This window comes from Aquila chrysaetos, chromosome Z, assembly GCF_900496995.4.
Source record: "Aquila chrysaetos chrysaetos chromosome Z, bAquChr1.4, whole genome shotgun sequence".
In the NCBI taxonomy this organism is placed as follows: Eukaryota; Metazoa; Chordata; class Aves; order Accipitriformes; family Accipitridae; genus Aquila; species Aquila chrysaetos.
The window spans coordinates 64,451,780-64,472,204 of NC_044030.1; the positions used below are offsets into that span (position 1 = coordinate 64,451,780).

Sequence of the window (20,425 nt, forward strand, 5' to 3'; positions counted from 1 at the left end):
AAGAACACTGTCCTCACATACACTGAAAATATTTAGGTAGTTACTACCTGCATAATATAGAAATTCTCTCTTACATCCTTGCCAGACCTTCGCAGCCAAGTTCACATGCTTGAATTAATACCTTCTCAAGAAATCATACGATGAACAAGCAAAATTGTTTCATTCAGCTACTGTTCATGATGTACTGTATCTAAAGCAAATGACTAACCTAATGAAATTCTGCTTGGACGCAGGTCGATCAAGATACAGGAAAACAGGAAGACTAAAATACTGCCATACTGCTCTGTATGTATATCAGCAGATTTCATATTCCTAGTACTTTCCATCAGAGAAGTACTGCTTCTCCAAAGAGCTTTTCAAATGACATTTCAAGCTAGGAGTGAAAGAGCAGAAATAGAAATCCAAATCTATTAACTACTGAAAAACAACCAGTAGAATATTTAGAACAGTCCTAAGTATGTTCAGCGTAACAAAAGCCACCAAAGGTTAGGATTTAAGAGAACTTTTTGCTATTCTGCACTGAAACAGGACTAGTAGGAAAGATTTGCTGCTTACATGCTCCCTTGAAATTCAGCATATGATCTTCTGCACTTTTCCAGAAATATTGGTTAGAATTTTATGGATTATGAAATAGGTGCTGCATCCTACTTGAGAAAAGTGGTGGGGCAGTTTTGAAGAGCAAAATAACTTCCTTGGGAAGTTTTCCAAACAATAATTTCAGACCTTTCTGTCAGCATATTATGGGACAAAACTGCATAAAAGGAGGTGAGATTACAGAAGATAACACATAAATTCTTTGACCTCTATACGCAAAAATTTCAGTATATAGGATTCTCCCATAACACTTTTCAGTCTCTTGCAAGTCACAAGAGCTATGAGGTCAAGAATGTATAGGTGGCCTCTCAGTATCTAGCTTCCACTCTAATATTATATATTAAAATATTTTATATATTAGACTATATTTGAATATACAACATATAGTACTCTAACAGATGGAGCTCTGGGAATGCTGATGGTAAACTCTAGCTAAGTACCCAGCAAAATTTCCAAAATGTTATGGTGATTACACTACCCCTAAAAATCAGAACTCAGAGGGCAGGGTGATGAATGCTAGAGACTACTCAGTGGAAGTTTTATGTTTAATGTAGTTTTGCAAAGTACAGCATAGAATATCTTAATACAAGGAAGCACTGAAAAACAAATTAGTATTCAGAAGGAAAGTTGGGGGTTTTTTGGTCATAAAATACTTTCTCCCCCTGCCACAAGAAAACACTACAGATCTCTAGTTACCATCCTATTGAAATACAGGCTATATACAGCAAAATGAAGTCAAACAAAAAGTGTTGTAACTCTATAGCTGCCTTTTTATAGCAGCATATTACACAGATAGATATCTAACTTTGTCATGTGTTATATAATCATCATTACCCACTCTGCTTTCAAATCAAGACAATGTACTTCAAATATACTCCTGTATCCAGCAAAGTAGAGATAGAAAAAACTCTAATTTCATGTGACTACTCACTTAGCAATTGCTCTATTTCAGTACATGATCAAATTGCTACTTTTCCATAAAATTGGAATTTCTCAGTTTAATCTACTAAATTGTTTAAAATAGGTTTGGACACACTTTACAGTGGAGCACAAAATGGCCCACTTCAAGGAAGTTAAAATTCAACAACATAAGCTGGCTTGCTGGTTTATAACTATGGATGGTTCCTAGTCCTAAAAGAATACCCATACAAATGGAATATAATCACAGAGTGAACATGTCTTTTTTGAAGTACAGAATGAATGATTTTGAATAAAATAAAAGTATTTACAATTAAGCTTCCACTGTTGGATAAAACACAAGCATTAATCTTAACACGTGTAAATATGTAAGAATTCAGAAGTTCTAAGAAAATTAAATTCAAAATGTAGGCAGCATAGTAACAAAGATCTCAAGGTACCATAGTATGAAAAAAAACAAGAGCAGGAAAGACTGCAAATGTTAAGGCAATCTCAAGCAATAATCTTTGTAGCAGTATAGTATATCTAGTGATAGATTTTAATCTCTGTTTGGTTCCACTTGACAGTTTGTTTGTGGTTGGGTTTTTTTTTTTTTTTTTTTTTATTCTTTTAACACCTAACAGATGTTTTCCATTATTCTAAAACCTGGCATTTTATGGACTTCAGCAAAGACTTGTGGATCCAAAGTTAAGAGGTCACAATAAAAGGGCAATAGGTTTGTCTCTATTATAATGAGCTGCAGCTAAAGCTGTTAGTTTCATTACATATCCAAAAATGAAAACTAATCAGTTTACTTGTGTTCATCTCAACAGTTGAATGAATTTTACATGAATTTCATTGGCAATGTCTCTTTTTAAAAGAAATCTGGTACTGGATTACATATACACAAAAAAGTACTTCAGTCAAGCTAGAATCCAATAAAACTTTCCCACAGAAAAAGTATACCAGTCAAAACCAAAAAGGGTTCAGAGTTGCGTATTGATTCTGACATAATGCTATCAGAGAGTTTCTTAGAATTCAACATGAGTTCCTGACTGGTTGCTAACTTGGCTAATTCTAGAGTCAACGCAAATGACCCCTCTTATTATATGAAATCAGGGAAAATCTTGCTTCCTAGTACTTTCAAGTAAGGAAGTCCTTAAAAAAAAAAAAAATCAGCAACACAAAACAAGCTAAAAGAACATCTTCATTAAGTAAGAGTTAGGTTACAAAGTTATTGCTTAAAATAGTTGCCAATGAGACATTAACTACTGACAGGAAATATATCTCTTCACTTCAGGGAATTCCGTACTAAATCCACTACTAGTGAATCACACAAACTGCGACAGTAGCAAATTCTCCTACCAGGATTGCTGGGCAACTTGGGCTTGCTAAATAAAACAAAAGCCAAGGACAACTAATTGCCAAAATTTAGGAAGTAAAAAACAGAATAAGTGTACAAAATACGAAACTAGTTCTTGGAGAGTGATGACTGAAAAGAATCTGGAAAGCCCTAGCAAGATAAGCAATCTCAATGGAATATTGGTAAGAAGAGTTGATGTGGACACTGTGTGAATGAACAGGGAGGTGGCAGTAAGAAAAAAAGTTGCTCTCTGTATAGCACTAGTAAGGCTAGCAAGAGATTACTGATCAAAGTTCTTTAACGAATGTTGCAAAATTGGAGAAGGAACAAAAAAAGCCATAAAGTGATTTGAGGACTGGAAAAAATGTCTTAGCGTGAAACAGTGAAAGAACTCAATGGGTACAGCTTATCAAAAAGATGAAAAGGACTCAATTAGAATTTAAGTAGTCGAAGTAAGAGAAAATACAGCATACTGCAGTGTGCTACAGACCAAAGTGGGGCTAACTGGATCATCCCTGTGATGATTGCTTTTCTTGAAAATGGGTGCAACATCTCCAACATCCTCCAGTGAGAGGATTTCCACAGTGTTTCAAAGATTACAGACAGCAGCCTTGCAATGACATCAGCCACCTTGCAATGAAGATATATTCTAGACAGCAGACTTATGAGACATCAGTCTTAGCCCCCTTGAATGCATTCCACAGATGCACAGAATATAACTGTTATAAATAACAAAGAAGTTACAGATTTTCAACAATTACAAGAATGACAAGCATTCTTCCACTGTAGAATGATGTGTCTCCAAAATTATTTTTCTTTCTTTTCATTATAATGCCTGCATTATAAGCACAAGGTAACAAGTGAACAGTAAATGCATTTAGAACAAAATATTCTACCATATATCATTATTAATTTATGAACAAAAAATAACCAATTCTTCATTTACAACAGTTGCAGATTTACAAAGAGAAAAAGAAGTTTTGATTTAAAGGTCTTTTAAAAGACTCCCATGAGATCACACATAAAAGTACCTTTGGCTGTTCTACATCACAGCACTCTGACAGCACTTTAGGAAAGCAATCTTGCACGCTCAGAGTGTCAATGTTTATTCAGATGCTAAGAAAATGTTATGGCATCTTAACTATATGCAATTTTTACTGCATGGTCTGAAATGGACTTAGCATGAACTTGAGCATGTCTGCCTAGCATTATTAACTATTTTTATTACTATTGTGCCTAAATGACAAAATGACAGTGTGGATGCAAGTCATTTGACCAAGTGCAGATATCTGTCAGTAAACTAGTTATTTCATCTTGCCTTCTAACAAATGGAGAAAAAGAAGTCAGAGGAATTACACCTTAAAAAGTGTTATAAACTCCTGCTTTGAGGATGAAGCAAGTAATTTCTTATATATACACACAGTAGATGTCTAAAGCTTCATGAGATGATTTATTTAACCCATGATAAGCAACATGCATGTAAGAAAAACTAGGAATGCAAAGGAGTGGCAATATAGCCACTATTAATTACAACAGTAGTAACTACTACTATTACTATTCATCTCCTTATGGTAGTCAGCGATGGCTTATAAACCAAAAGAAATGTCATTACTTAGCTCAACTGCAATTCATAGGATTATCAGGAGAAAAATATACAACAGAAAATACAAACATAAATTCAAGTGATGCTAACTACTCAAAAGAAAAGTCAGCTTTTCCTCCTGAGTAGTTTAGCTATTCTAGACACTTATTTCATATTTCTATTTAATAGCCCATCCATTATAAGGACGCAATTGAAATTGTTGACTATACAGTCAACTGTACGCTACTCGCACATTGCTTGTCTTGCAACCAAGAAGCAGTGAAGATTTTTAAAAGCTGGTAACCAGTAACGTGTAGCGCCCGAGCTCCATCTACAGGATGAAAACGAATGTAAAAACAGTACTTTCAATTACCAAACTAGGACTGTTTACTCTGAAGCCTTCAGATGATCACCTCAAACCACTGCCACTTTACAAACTCGATGTAATGCTGATAGATTTGATTACTATTGCAATGATGGCAAACACTTCTTCTATCTGTATACACTCCTTCATGTAAACAGCTGTTCTATACTTTGAAGTTTAGGTTTAAGCCTTCTAATAAAAAACAACAGACTTGTGGAATATCTCTTAACAACTTGCCAGAATGAGTGGGAAATTCTTTTTCCCAAGGTTTCCTGTCTAATACACAATTGGAAAGTGTCTCAAATTATTTTTTAAAACACACAAAAGGTTCAAATGCATACTGAAATGACTAAAATTAACTTCAGTATTTCAGCACTCCAAGTATGTTTGCATTTAGAAGTGGTATCGGATCTGAGTACCATGAATTTGAGAAGATGTCTATTGTTTCCATATTGTTTCTCTGAAATGGATGTGCAAACTTCTGACTTCACAAATGGATTGGTATTAAAAGAAACAGGACTGATACAAATGAACACAGATTTGTAGAAAAAGTCATTCATGTTAAAAGTACTCTGAAAAAATACTTTCAGAAGTTCAGTTATTCTATTAGCACATTTAAATATCTGATGAGATTAACAATTCTGATAGAAATCAAATGTTTCTTGGCCCTCTGACATGTTAGTAGACATTACCCTTCAAGCTATGTATGGTGGATCCAACTTTTTGTTTGGTATTTGCACCTCCCACATCTCTGTCTGCTCTGATCCACACACACTTGGACTCCAGTGGGTGATGAAGTCCCATGAGAATATTATCAATCTTCTCCAGCACACTTACAAAAAAAATCATTATTCCAGACAATGAAACTTGATGATGTTTATCTTACTATCTCATCAGACCTGAAAGTTACTAACACCTTATTTATAACAAACAATACCCATGCCCTTGATTTTCATGCCAGAGGATGCCAGACAATTATTTGTAAAATGGTAAGTCTAGAAATTGATGTTACTTGTACTAAGCAGTGTCTCCCAAGGCTAAGGCTCCCAGCTGCTAAAAATGCATCTGATAAAACCCTCTTTTGAGTTAAGATAACCTATTTGGCAGTAAGACGATTGCTACTGCCCTGAAAGAGTGCAATAACCACAAACATAGCACATTGACCATCCATGTGCAGAGCCAGCAGCTTACAGAATGCCTACACAAATGTCTCTGAAAATGTGATAAAATGTCATGCAAGCTTGGGCATAGACTATCTCCTTCCCAAGTATATGGTCTAGCTTTGTGTTCCCTTAATGCTACCTTAAGCAAATTTATTTCTAGCAGCCACCCCTTTAAAACCCAGCAGACAGTTAAACAGATTGGTAGACAGGTTGTGGACAGATAGGTACGTAGTAAGTACATACAGAATCCAACATCTTTTGCTATTCTAAAGATGTTATTTGGCTGCCATGTACTTGAAGGTACTTTTTCAGAAAAACCTTTTCTTGGTGAACTTTTAGATTTCTGAATCCTTGCCTCTACTGCCCGATACATCGATCTAACACTACTGTATTTGTCCAATCTCCATTACAAAGAACAGTTCATTGACCCCGAGAAGCTTATACTTATTCTGTATTGGGGAATATTATGGGTAATACTGCAAACATTAGTAGGGTGTGTGATTAATTAATCACTGACGGCAGAGTACTGAAAACCAGGCACTACTTCTTTCTGCAGTCAGGAAATCGCTTCAGCAGAATGTTTCTGCAAGATTTGACAGATGAAGTACAAAATCTAAATTACTTTTTTGATGCTTCCTCCTCCTACCCCCCTGTAAGTTTCACTGAATAAGTAAATTTTCATACTGAACTATAAAACTCTGAAGACTTCATTGTTCAGTAACTTCTGGAGCCCATGTTTATTGAAATACTGGACAATAATTCCTAGTAAGTTTGCCATCAGGTCCACTACACATCACTTGCATACATGACAAATGTTTTTATGCAATATAAATGTCATCAGGCAGAAATTCCCAAGCCAGCTCTGGAAAAAACACTGCCAAGACACAAGGTTACTCACAAATGAGTAACAAATTAACTCATTGAAAATTCAGCACTAATCAGTACAGATGTTCAGGAAGGCTGGCACAACTACATTACATGACTGAAACCTACCTTTTATGTCTGCTGCTGAATACTGCTACAGAAACATAATAATTTGTCTAGAGCTAGTTTAATAATTTGAATACAGAGTTACACTACTAAATACAGACATATTCCAACTCTCTGAGGTATCAATTGCAGTGCTGAAAAACTGGTACACTACAAGAATGACTACGCTGTTAAACCAGACTTTAATGGATGACTAGGAAGCCTTTACTTCCTGTAATTCTCAGTGTTGGATGACCACCATGTGTTATCACAGACAAAGAAGCTACAAAACTCAATCTTACAACTGTGTAGAAAGTTGAAGTAAAGCATGATAAATACATATAAATACTCTTCATTTATAACTCACAGGGAAAAATAAAACTCCCATACAAGGTATCAATAACTGCTCAACATAACAAAATGTAACTTAACTGTTTGGCTCAAACTGCAAAATTAAACTAAGAAATGAGAAAGCAATAGGCAATTTCATCTTCCACAGTTGGAGGCAGGCAGGGGGGAATAATTTTAATGTAATACTAACCTAGCAATGTAGTAACTGCAAAACTGGAATTGAGCAGAAAACCTAACTGTAAACAAGCTGAAGGAAATTAAAAGAAAAAAAAAAAAAAAGGCACAACACTTACCTGCGACTAGTTGTTTTCTTTCCTGTCTTAGTTTCTTCCTCTTGAAGTTGCTGTTTAGCATTTTCATTTGTATCATTTTTCAACTTCTTGGCAATGCGTTCTTTTATTTGAAATCTCTCATTGCTAGCAGCTTCACCTTCTACACTATCAGCGTCTTCATCATGTTCTTCTTCCTCCTTTATTGATTTAAAATGATAAAACTTCTCCTTTAGCTTTTTTTTTTACTACAGAATGTTGAATATGGAAAGGTTTTCTTACAAAGATAAACCCTTACAAAAAAAAAAAAAAAAAAAGAAAAATACTTCATTTCAAAGCAAACTTTTCAAACAAATATCTCCTTATTTGCTACAGAGGGAACAAAAAATTAGAAATATGATAATTTTTGTACGGCTTAAAAAACTAACAGTCTATTGTAGATTGTAAACCCTTACAGGTCTGCAGATGACCTCATAGCAATGTGGTATTAGTCTGGTCACTGTTCACGAATCCAAAATTTCATCAAGGCAATACATTAAACATTTCCTTCATTTTCCACTGAAAGAAAAACAAAACTTATTAAAAACTTCCTGCCACAGGGCTGTACCACAGTCATGATGAGATGGAAGAGGTTTGCTCATCAGTCCCCAGGACAGAATTTACAAATACCGTATCAATCAGAAGAGGCTGTGAAAACCTGTGGAATCAATCATCCCAACTTGCTACAGAGGTACTATGTTTCCAGGCCTAGCAGAAGAAGCCAAAAGGGGATAAACCATCTTCGTTCAGAGACATTTGGAGGGAGAAATAAGTCATTCCTCTCAGTAATGAAGAAGCAGCCTGACTAGACCAAGGGATCTAAGTTTGACTACCTCCTTCTGTGAAGAAGGAAGCCTGCATGAATCTTAATGGAAGGATGCCGGCTCAAAGACTATATGGCACATCTTTTTGTATTTATTTTGCAGTGACGCTGAGTAGCTAAAGATAAAGCATAAGATGCTACATGATTGTAATTTTAACCACACAGAGAGGAAGCAGAGACTTAGAAATGGTATTCCAGAGGACTGTACTGTATCCAGAAGACTGCCAGGATGTCAGCACTTGGAGAGGAACATTCTAAAGACAATATATATGTCCTGGCTGTGACTGACAGGTAAGAGGAAGAGCATGAAGACTATGTCCATAAACATGGAGGGGGAGAGGGGAGAAAAATAAAAGCAGCAAGAAGCACAATTTGGGGAACAGAAAAGAAAAATCAAGAGCTGGATTTCAGATGTTGTATTTGATTCACTGTTTAGGAATCTTGAGACTACCCTGCCTAGATTTTAGATTTACACAAGAGAAGACCAGTCAGAAATAAAAAACAAAATCTGTGAATATTCAGCACTGTAAAATAGCTGAGTATTTTGTCAATGAAATAACTGAAAGGTTGTTATGCGGGTTTTGTCTGTTCTTTTTAAATAGGGGAAAGAGAAAAGTGGAACAGTATCAGCATTTCACTTAATTTCCCAGAAAGTTATTTGACCAAGATAATGAAACTTTCTGAAGGATTTGCTTACTTGATAAATTATCAGGACATGGGATGACAACTGACCTCGATGGCGGGGGGCAGAATCCAGAAAAGGAATGTGACAGGACTGTGCTCGAGGTGTTTAACAGTCAAGGATGAAGACAGACTCCTGGTGGAGATTTAGCTAGGGCTTAGGTAAGAGCATTTCACTCAAACACAGAGAGGTGGATAGGAGAATTTCTAGAATAAAAATGGACAACTCTAGATAAATCACAATTGCTTAGTGAGCTAATTAAAAATTACAGAAATCTGAGTAACAGGAGGGAGGTAGGGAGATTTGGAAGAATTACTTGCTCATAGGATGGCTATAAAACTACCGACGTGTTGCAGCTGTGTAAATGCGAAAGTGATCCTGTGATGTGTTAACTAAAATAAATCCTAGAGAAATGATAAAATACTAGTACCACTTTACAAGGCCCAGGTAACTTCCTGAAATGCTAGATTCTAGGTAAGATCTTTCCATGAAATGAAATCTAAGGAGAGCACCTGCAGGAGGAAAAAAAGCCCTCTGATTTCCTACTTCATTACATTATTATAACAGCATTCATATTAACTATGCTGAAAAATAAAAATTTAAATAAATATACCTAACATGTCCCTGTTCTATAGTCCCTGAATCCAGTTCACTTAAGAACGGGCTATTTGAACATCTGAAGAATTATTAATTAAATACCATTCTCAGAAACCTTTTAACACTTAAATGCTTCTGCACAGCATGAATTACAAAGGAGAAGAGTCCAAGAACATGAACTTATACTATGCTTTGTGGAAAAAACAACAGGAAACAGGGTGAAAGCAGAATTTTCTTTTTTTTAGGCACAGGAATGGCATAGATTGTGTCTTTCCTTCACTTCCACAGTGCATCAACTAACCATGCAGTACCTGTGCATGGTAGATAGATATGGAAAACAGTACTATTCAGGATTCACCTTGAGGAATGGGAGATTACATTCCTAGTTAAATATTACATCCTTGTCTCAACAGCAACTCAGAGGGGTACCCCCATGACCTATGGCTGTAGGCAAAGACTTACTTTAGCTAGCAACCTGACTCTGCACCATGTATGACAATCTCTTTGTAATTAAAATAGCATCCATGTTTGGTTGAATTTTATTGCTTGGTTATTCAGATTTTCTGTCATTCATAGGTGTCAGTCTTCATCAATACAATTTAACTGATAAATGTTCACCGGAATTTTGTTTCCTTGAATAAATCTTTCCAACAGGACTCTCAATCATATACAGATTTCCCCTCAGAAATTGGAGTTATACCATTATTTATGACAAACTTAAATTTTTAGCAGCAATTTCCAGGCTTTTATTAATGGTTTGTCACTCTGCGGTACATAACCTCCATATACCTAATCTACTGACTGAAATATCTGGTACGCAGTTTTTATAAAATGCAGTAGGTAGTATGCAGCAGTAACTCCACCCTACTGTGAATGTTCACAATGGGCAAACCTTAGAGCTCTGAAAGGGCATCCAGCCTTTTTCTGGAAATCTGACTTGAGCTAGTTTTCAAAAACCTCTAAAGTAGCATTTGCTCCCTTAAGAAAATCTGACTCATACACAGTAAAAACCAGAGACTTATTTGTAAAAAAAGTTACTTACCTCACTCAAATCCCTTTCTTCACTTGCTGCTTCACTAAAAGAAGAAAAATAATCATAACTACTTTGAAGTACCAGAAGACATTTAAAATACTGTTTAAAAAACTTAGGTCTTAAATAAAAAAATTTCTTTGGTTAGCTACTTGAAATTTTAGTCAACCTAGTCATTTATATCATACTCACATTCACCTTAAAAGTATCAATTAATAGTATTTTCTATCATTTGACTGTCATAATCCTTTCTAATTAGAAATGTTTAAAAACACAGGATAAAACCACAGACTTCCATACAATGGATAAATTCTAACCATATCTTGAACTATCCAGACAAAACACTAATGTATTGTGGTGGTGCACCTCCTTCCCTCTCTGGGCCCATCTATGAATTCAGGGAGTCTTGCTAGGCCTTAGCATAAGTGTAATGAGTTGGGCAGTTAAGCATCCCTTGAACGTACCAGGAACTCTTGCAGGGAGCTGCACTGACTGTACCAAGGACTCCTGTTGCCTGGCAGTGGCTGGGAGCAGGAGTAGGGATAATTAGCCATTTCCTGACAACCTTGGGACATATCTCAGTCCTCTCCTGACAGCCTTGGAACATCCCATCTCTGAATCTTAAGTCATTCTCTGACAGCCTTGGAGCCTTCCTTATCTGAATTGCAGCTCACGTGAAATGGTACCAGTGCTACTGCAATCCTAGTAATTTGCTGATGACTAAAGCCAATCACCTCACGAACCTATAAACAGCAGTACTAGGTGAGACCCTCTGAGCTCTCCTGGACCCCAGCGGGCTGCGACCAGCATCTCTCTCTGAATGGGATGCCTCTCAGAGGTCACAAACTCTTCAGTTTGCAAAATCGGAGGTCTGTCGCCAAAAGCTGACAGGACCTGGGCTGATACCCTTCGCTCCTTGAGGCTCAACCCTTTGCCTGTTGAGAAAGATGCTGAAGCATGTGACATGAATATTTTCACTGAACTCAAGGAAAATTTTTAACAGCTATACCTCTTTTAGTTTCTTATGCATATCTCTTAGTGTCTCTGTGCATGTGTGCGTGTACCAACCTGAATATTCTATAGCAGGTAGATTAACCTATACATAAGTCACTGCCATGAATTTTGTTAAACTGTGAATGAATCTCAGGCTGCTCATAATCCCTTTAGACATAAACCGTTGCCTAAGTCTGGGACTAGGAGTTGATCCAGCTGCACCTAGACTCCGACAGGAGTTTAGAAAGCAAGGGGGTCTTCTCTGAACCTCGTGACTCAACAGGAGGGTCTCCCCTACCTTTTTACACTCCTGAGCTCTATACAAATCGCAAGGAATCAAATCTAACTTGATCTTCCTTTGTATGTTTCTCTTTTACCCTATTGTGTCTTAGGTCTCTGTATACATAATCTTAGTTTGATTCTAACTTAATTTTCCTTTATACGTTTCATCCATGTGTTAAGTAATGGAGTGAACCTTGCCATCGAATTCTGTGAAGTCACGCTTTTATAAATTCCTATTAAATCATTTTTGCTAATACCCTTGAAGGTGATTCTTTAGGCAGTCCAAACCACTCCATTTTGCGACATGTATATAGTTAAAAGAAAAAAAAATGAACAAAACTCACTTAAGATGGACATTTTTGATCTCATATATCAAACAATTTCTAGCTTTTCATTGCAAATAGTGTATATTTTGCAAAGCCTTCTTTATATAAGCATGTTCGACATGCACTATACTGATAACTAAGATTAACATCAAAATTTTCAGTTGTTACACAGCTACAGTTTAGTGTATTAAAAAAATCAATCTATTTGACTACACTAAGGCTAACATATCCACTGTTAATTGTCACTAACTAATAATAAAGACCCTTGAAAATTTTTACATCCCACATATAAAAAAGAAGTTAAGTTAGAGAAACAAGGAATATTAAAGGAGTTCCCAAAGTCAAGGCTTTGAGGTACGTTCTAAGCCATCAATAAGTAATCAAGGTCATCAAAGAGACCGTAAATTTATTGGAATCAACATTAATTTAGTTTAAAAAATTAATCCAGAAAACTCCCTGTGGAAGTATTCCTTAATAGAAGATTATAATTACAACAAACACATCTAGAAGTATTAAAGAAAACATTCAGAATGCATCCAGGTCTCTAATTCTGATGTCAGTCCTGAACAAGTAGAAGCCACAGTAAGAGGTAAAATGACCTACCTGGGATTTTGACATGGCTATAAAGGGAACTGCCTTACCAACATCTGTGAATGTTTGGAAGGGGCTACAGGTGGTCGCGGATGATCTCTCTGATATATTTGGAGTCACATAGAATCTCTAACCAAAGGTTTGTAAGGAAACTAAGTAGTCCTGGGGTGATGGGAAAGTCCATGCAGGAATGAATAGATGGTTAAAGGACAGGAAACAAAAGTTAGAAGCAAACAATCACTTCTTGCAATGGACGAAGATCACTAGTGTATATCCACAGTAGTCTGTGTTGGGGCTTAAGCTGTTCAGTGAGCTCAGTAACAAAGCAGGCAAAGAGCCAGGTCACCGAGTTTTTTGATACTGCTAAGTTACTCAGGATAGTAAAGCCAAGAGCACATTGAAGAATTGCAGAAGGACCTGAATGATGAGACAATAAAATGATACCTGCAATCTAAAGCAGATAAAGGAAAACTATGCACATGAGGAAAGAGTCCTACATACAGAACAAGGAGCTCTCAGCTGACCATCATTAATCATGATGTGTCTCTCAGCAGTCTGTACTGGGACCAGTACTGTTCAGTATCTTTATCAATGACATAGACAGTGGGATTAAGTGTACCCTCTGCAAATTTGCAGATGACACCAAGCTGAGTGGTTCAGTCGACATGCCTGAGGGACAGAATGACATCCAGAGTCAGTGTGTCCTGGACAAGCTGGAGAAGTGGGCCCATGTGAACCTCAGGAGGTTCAACAAGGCCAAATGCAAGGTCCTGCACCTGGGTCAGGGCAACCCCCAGTACCAGTACAGGCTCGGGGATGAAGGGATTGAGAGCAGCCCTGCTGAGAAGGACTTGCGGGTACTGGTGGATGAAAAACTGGACATGAGCTGGCAATGTGCACTTGCAGCCCAAAAAGCCAACCATATCCTGGGCTGCATCAAAAGAAGGGTGACCAGCAGGTTGAGGGAGGTGATTCTGCCCCTCTACTCCACTTTGGTAAGACCCCACCTGGAGTGCTGCGTCCAGCTCTGGAGTCCTCAGTACAGGAAGGTCCAGAGGAGGGCCACAAAAATGATCAGAGGGATGGAACACCTCTCCTGTGAGGAAAGGCTGAGAGTCGGGGTTGTTCAGCCTGGAGAAGAGAAGGCTCCAGGGAGAACTTAGAGCAGCCTTCCAGTACTTAAAGGGGTCTTATAAGAAGGATGGGGACAGACTGTTTAGTAGGGCCTGTAGCAATAGGACAAGGGGTACTGGTTTTAAACTAAAAGAGGGTAGATTCAGATTAGATATGAGGAAGAAATTTTTTACAGTGAGGGTGGTGAAACACTGGAACAGGTTGCCCAAAGAGGTGGTAGATGTCCCATGCCTGGAAACACTCAAGGTCAGGTTGGACGGGGCTCTCAGCAACCTGATCTAGCTGATATTTGTGCTCATTGCAGGGGGTTTGGACTAGATGGCCTTTAAAGGTCCCTTCCAACCCAAACCATTCTATGATTCTATGGTAAGCAAATTCTTGTAGTTGATACATTGTCATGGAATTGTCTCAGCTCAATACTCAACAGTGGTTAAAAAAGCAAATCAGGTATTAAGTATTAAATAGAGAAGAAAACAGAGACCATCTTTATGCACGCTTCCAGTTCTATGATTCACCTCATTTTTAATATGTTGTTTAGATTTGGGGGGAAACAAATAAAAGATATTTTAGAACAGAACCAGGATTGGGAAAAGCAACAAGAATAACCACAGGTACAGAACAACTTCTCCGTAAGGAAAAGTTGTGTAGGCTTTAAAAGTTTAGGCTAGAAAAGAGATGGCTTAAGAAGGGATTGTAGTAAAGAGAGGTATAAAGGGACTGACTGCTCACTGTCTCTTCCAGTGTAAGAGTTAGAATTTATCAAATGATGCCAGTGGCAGTCAGGTTCAGAACAAAAAGGGGAGGTACTTCTTCCTACAGCAGACAGGAGGGTGTGAATATAAACAATATTACAAGAGATTGAATAAGTACTTTGACAAGAGCTCTATTAAGGATTACTACACAGGTGAATCACATCAAACTCTGACAGTCCCCTGTGCTGAAAGTAGATGGAGGCTGAGAGACTACTCAGGTAAACATGCCCTGCTTTTATTCTTTGTTAGGCATCCACTGATGGCAAATGTTGGTGACAGCGTAGTGGGTTAGAGGAACATTTGGTCTTATCCAGCATTACCATTGTTAATTTCTTAAAGAGTAACAGACGAACAATGAGTATACATGATGCTAATCAGGTCTAACATCCTGAAAATAAATCTGTCCTGGAAATTAGAAATCACATATCAACCTTTTGACAGCAGGAACTGAGCTTAGATGTGGGTCATCCTTCAGTAGATCATGACTACTTTTACTTTTTCCCTTCATGCTCTGTTAAAAAAAAAAAAAAAAAAAAAGAAAAAAAGGTATTACAAATATCAGTGTTTAAGAGAACAGACAGTGAAAAAGGATATTGGAAAGAAAAAGATAATTTGTTGTTAGCTTTAGCCTAATCAGTAAGCATAAACACTTTTAATAGCAGAAGAACAGAGAAGGCGTTCCAGAAAGAGGAGCATCAAACTGACCTCATGGATTTAAAAAGTAGTTTTGCAATAGCAATGCACTTAATTTCAAAGGAAAGACAAAAAAAAAAAAAGAAAAAAAAAAAAAGAGATTGTTTAATCATCACAATCATTACACATCATAAGGGTACATAGTCTAGCATATATATATTTAAGTGTATGAAGACTTAAGGACTTGACTTCCCAATAATGGCATATAACAACACAAAAGAACTACCATAGACAAAGCAGTACTTATCAATTAGTAGAACACCAATTAGACCCCTAGGGAAAAAAAGAAATTAACAACGTGCCATACAGCATGCAGGAATCATCTACTGAAGCAAGCAGTCAAATTAATCTAAGAACACATAAGATCTTCAGGTAGAAAGACTGCAGTAAGAAAGCATTCCCCATGCTAATCCAAAAAGTACACTTAAATTTCAGACTGAAATCAGACTAAAAATCTGTTACAGAAAGTCTGTATTGTGAGCTGAATGTCTCCATTTCAGCTGCATTTTATAATCCTTTCAGGAAGACAGTAGTTGTGTGGTTAATAAAATCTTACTCATTCAAACACAACTTCGATTTTTTATTATGTAGAAAAAAAGACTAACACATTCAGCATGAAAAAATCACTTCCTTCAACAAGTAATTTGTGCGTGTGTATGTGTTCAGAGTTAGATGTAATGTAAGTCAAGTGATTATCACCTTTGTAAACTACTCCGAATAAGTACATACAATTAAATGAGCAGTTTGGACACTGAAAGCTTCAGTTTAATCAACAAGCAGTGAGGGCCCCACTGTCAGGTCCCAGAGTGCACTAATAGTCTTAGTGGCCTTGAAGAGTTTTACCTGGAGCTCCTCTGGCCATGAGCACCATTTCAGCTCAGGCCTGAGAAAATCCACTCACTGCCTGAGCTATGTCAGAGGTGTACCTGTGTCTAACCCTGTCTTCTGGATGGGCCTGTTGGACCCACATTGTAGACTTGTCTCCAGCTCTGTCTCCTGTCCCATCTCTTGCCCCTCCTGAGTGAACCCTCTGGATGGGGACCTTGGTCTTGGTTATTGCGTACTGTGTCCAGGACCCTTTTACCAGCAATCAAGTCTGCCTGCTGTATCCAGACCCTGTGGCATTGTGCCCCTGTTGGCGAGTGTACTGCCTGTGCTGGAATCACTCCTGTCTCCTCACTCATCTTCCCTCATGCAGCCATTCTGCTCTTGCCATTCCTTGACATAAAATTCCCTAATACTGTGATCTCTGCCTTCTATAACCTCCTGGGGCACAGAAATTTTCTTTCTAAGATTCATACTCCCTACAATATAACCATTTAGAGACTCTCCTGATACAGAAGACACAATTTGACCTGTAACATTTAAAAGACACCAATGGCCCTAATCCCTTGTTTAATCTCTTTTTGAAAGTATTTATACTTCTCAATTTAATCATGTTCTGTGGCATAAATGTTCACAACTTAAATTCCAAGAGGGAAAAATAGTTTTCTTTGTGTATTTATTTGCTCATTTATCTTTATGTCTCAACTTCCATATTGTAAGAAATAGGGAATAATCATTCTCATCTTTCCCTCCCTCTCTCCCTTTTTTTTAATTTTAAAGTTACCTTGATCCATATCCCCAGTTATCCTTCTTGCCCTTCTTTGTACAAATCTCAGGAACTAGAGTCTGGTGATGCATTGCAGCAAACACAAAATATATTCCCTCAAAATATATTCCCTCACTTAGTCTAAGTGTAGTCCAGGCTGAACAAGTCCAAAGTAGAAAATTATTCATAATGGGGAAGATGGAAAAAAGACCTGGGGAGGCATTCTTACATTTAGTACTCACTTGGTTAATATGATGTGACAAAGACAAGAATTTTTATTTTTTACATGTAAACGTGAAACCATTAAATACCACAAAAATTTCATCCTGATACATGGTGTTTTCATTTACTGTTTAGATAATTTTATCCTCAACCTCACTGCACTTAAAAGTAATAGAAAATGTTCCCTTTTCCCAGATCTATTAGAGGATTCCTCAGTTACCTGCAGACTTTCCTCTCAACCTCAGTCCTTAAAAGTATACCCTTCTCACATTGAAACAAGCAAGACTTACTGCATCTAGCAACTAAAAAAAGTTCACAGGAGGATTCTGAATTTGTAGATGTCAAAGAATCCCATTATTAACTTTGTCCTTCAATTTTTCTTATTGAAAACAGAGAACGAAAGTTGGTGTTGAAGTTCACATACTTCAATTTAAAGTTATGTCCAGAACTATAGAGATACTGATCTAGACCTATTAGAAACCAGCAATGAAGTTTGGGAAAAAAGGTTTCTTTCTGTTGTAAAGAATGAACAGAAATTCTTCATAAACTCTTGGTTATTTTCCCAGCTACAGCTAGTCCAGAATTTAGTCAGGACAAATATGAGAATGAGAGTTTAACACTGAGTTGAAGACACCATGACAAGACTGAAACTGGGCTTGTCATGAAAGAGGTGTTCTACTTAGATAATTTTAAACTGAAAAGCAAGTATTTGGCATGAAAGGGAAGAACATCAAAGCAACTGAGTTAAATGCCAGACATATACCAAGAGCAGAACTGCAGATGAGCATGTTAAGGTAAACAAGTATAGTGAGTCTGACTGGTAAGATGAAACAAGAAAGAAAAATAGTTAAAAATACTGTTGCGATAGACCTCTACTATCATCCTGACTGATACCATCTCACTGTAATATTCATTATTTACTGTTGGTTTTTTGTATGTTAACTAAATTCTGAGGACTAAGGACCATTTTTTCACTGATGTGATATAGGATTCAGCACCAAGTGGTGTGATCATTAACTGAAGCAGGTAGGCACCCAAACCGTACAGAGAAGTAAAAAAGCCCGGGGCTCTAAAGAAATAATTTGGGCAGCAGTAGAAATGAGAATGACAACTTGTTAAAGAAATTTTTAAACTAACCTTATTTAAGTGGCCAAGTCAGGTAAGGAAATGCAACTACCTATGCAACCCTAGTTCTATGAATGTGGAGAATTCACAACAGTGCAATATTTAATTATGATAATACACTATTTTCCCCACAATAACCCTGCTTCATTTTGCACACAGAATGGAGGTACATAAGAAAATGGAGCTAAGAATGCACTGGCAACGAACAACTTGATCTATTTCAAACCTCAAATATTTTACCATCAGATCACAATCTTATAATTAAGGAGGTGAAGAAGCATAAAATACCTATCATCTCCATGAATTTTAAAGAGCAGACATAGATCTACACTATGAAATATGAAACTTTAAGTTTATGGAAATCTAAAATGTGCAGTAACTGAAGGCACCTTCAAAGCTAGAAAAGTTAAAAACTTCTGGTTTTTTTCAACACATTAAAATAGAATCATAAAAACAAGTAATTTCTAGAATTATTGTTCAAAGCTCAAAACTGAAGGACAAGATCAAGAACTTTAAAGCTTTTCACAAACATGCAAAAAAGGTGATTTTAAGTTGAAAAGCAAAATGGGCATGGTTTGGTAGAGTACCTGACTAACTCTACTGATTTCCTCCTCTTCTTCTTCAGCTTCTTCACCAAAGGAAAGCAGGTTAAAATTTCTTTAAGAGAGAAAACACATTGTCTAGCAAAACTTTAAATACTGTCTTATTAACATTCCATAAACTGTAAACATATTACTTTCATACTGCATGTGATTTTTTTTAAAAACTTTTTGTCCTGCTAAATGTACCAATTTCAAACAACTACAACATGTTGTTTTGCAATAAACCACGAATATTTAGAGAAGCATGCTCTATTCTATTCCTGAGACAAAACAATCAGGATAGCAAAGCATCACTTAGAAAATAGTAAGGCGGACCCTCAGAAATTCTGCCTTGTTAGTTAGTACTTTCACAGACTGTGAAATGCTGACAGGTCTGAAAACAGAGCAGTTGCAATTTTTCAGGGTTTGTTTTTTTTTTTTTCCAACAGAGCCACACTCAAGTAGCAAACAAAATTTTGAAGATATGACAGCTCAGAAAGGCATCAAATGCACACATTCACAGAATGTAATTAAAAGAAATTATGATCATTAATTTTTTTTTTTTTAATTAATTGTTTACAGTATGTTGGAACCTGTCAGTCACAACATGTTCTATTTCTGTCCAGCAGAACTGGCAGCATACACACACTTTAGATTTCCTATTACTTTTCATTGCATGTTTATGAGTACCAAATTTCATTCACAGAAACTGAAGTTTCCCATGTCAAAATGCCTGCCTTTTATGAAGTATTTTAGAGGGAGAGAAGTGGTAGCTGACATGTTCAAAAAAACTCAAACAACTGAGCTATGACCTAGTTACTAGTACATACTCACCTCAGTGTCATCCCAGTCACAAAGGAATGACTGCACATTCTTGACCATGGGAAAGGCTTAAGCTACCTTTTACCTTTCTTTTGCAAGAAACTATCAGCATGCATGAAACAGTTACAGCTCAGCTGAGGCACAGTAACCACTTCAGTCAGAGCAACTAGATTTCTATGATCTCTTCAGAAATGGGGAAGTAGGTTTTGCTAAGATTAGGGAACATTCCTGTGTGCATTTTGGTAAAGCCTTGTATTTCAAAAGCAGAAATACAAAATTACCGAGCTGCAAATTAAAGGTGAAAGAAAATTAACCACCACTTAAGTTGCATATATTTACTTTGTGCCTTTTACTTTGGACTTCTTAGCTTCTTCTTCTGGCTTGTCCTTCTTCAGCTTTCTACTCGGTCTTGGAATAATGTCATCAAAAGGATTAAACAAAACCTGTTAAAAAAGTAGTATTTTAGACACATCTTTAGTAAGTATTATGTTATAATTAAATGATTCAATACTTTAAAACAATATATAAAAAGACATGCCAAGTTTTCATACTAGAACACAGTTTTCTGAACACTATGAACAAAAGAATTT

The 20,425-nt window shown here is 36.8% G+C and overlaps 1 protein-coding gene across 3 annotated transcripts in view; it reads right to left on the reverse strand.

Annotated features, from left to right (window-relative positions):
* The window catches only part of CWC27 (CWC27 spliceosome associated cyclophilin), a 119,120-nt gene that overhangs the window by 92,694 nt on the left and 6,001 nt on the right, over positions 1 to 20,425 (reverse strand). For all 3 annotated transcript variants that reach the window (XR_005931524.1, XR_003921823.2, XM_030003777.1), the window contains exons 6-10: positions 20,175 to 20,278; positions 19,020 to 19,089; positions 15,233 to 15,312; positions 10,736 to 10,769; positions 7,577 to 7,752 (exon numbers count right to left, since the gene is read on the reverse strand). Coding sequence is in view for 1 of the 3 variants with exons in the window: in XM_030003777.1 (XP_029859637.1) it covers positions 7,577 to 7,752; positions 10,736 to 10,769; positions 15,233 to 15,312; positions 19,020 to 19,089; positions 20,175 to 20,278 (464 nt within the window). In the remaining 2 variants the exon portion in view is untranslated. The remainder of the gene's footprint in view (positions 1 to 7,576; positions 7,753 to 10,735; positions 10,770 to 15,232; positions 15,313 to 19,019; positions 19,090 to 20,174; positions 20,279 to 20,425) is intronic.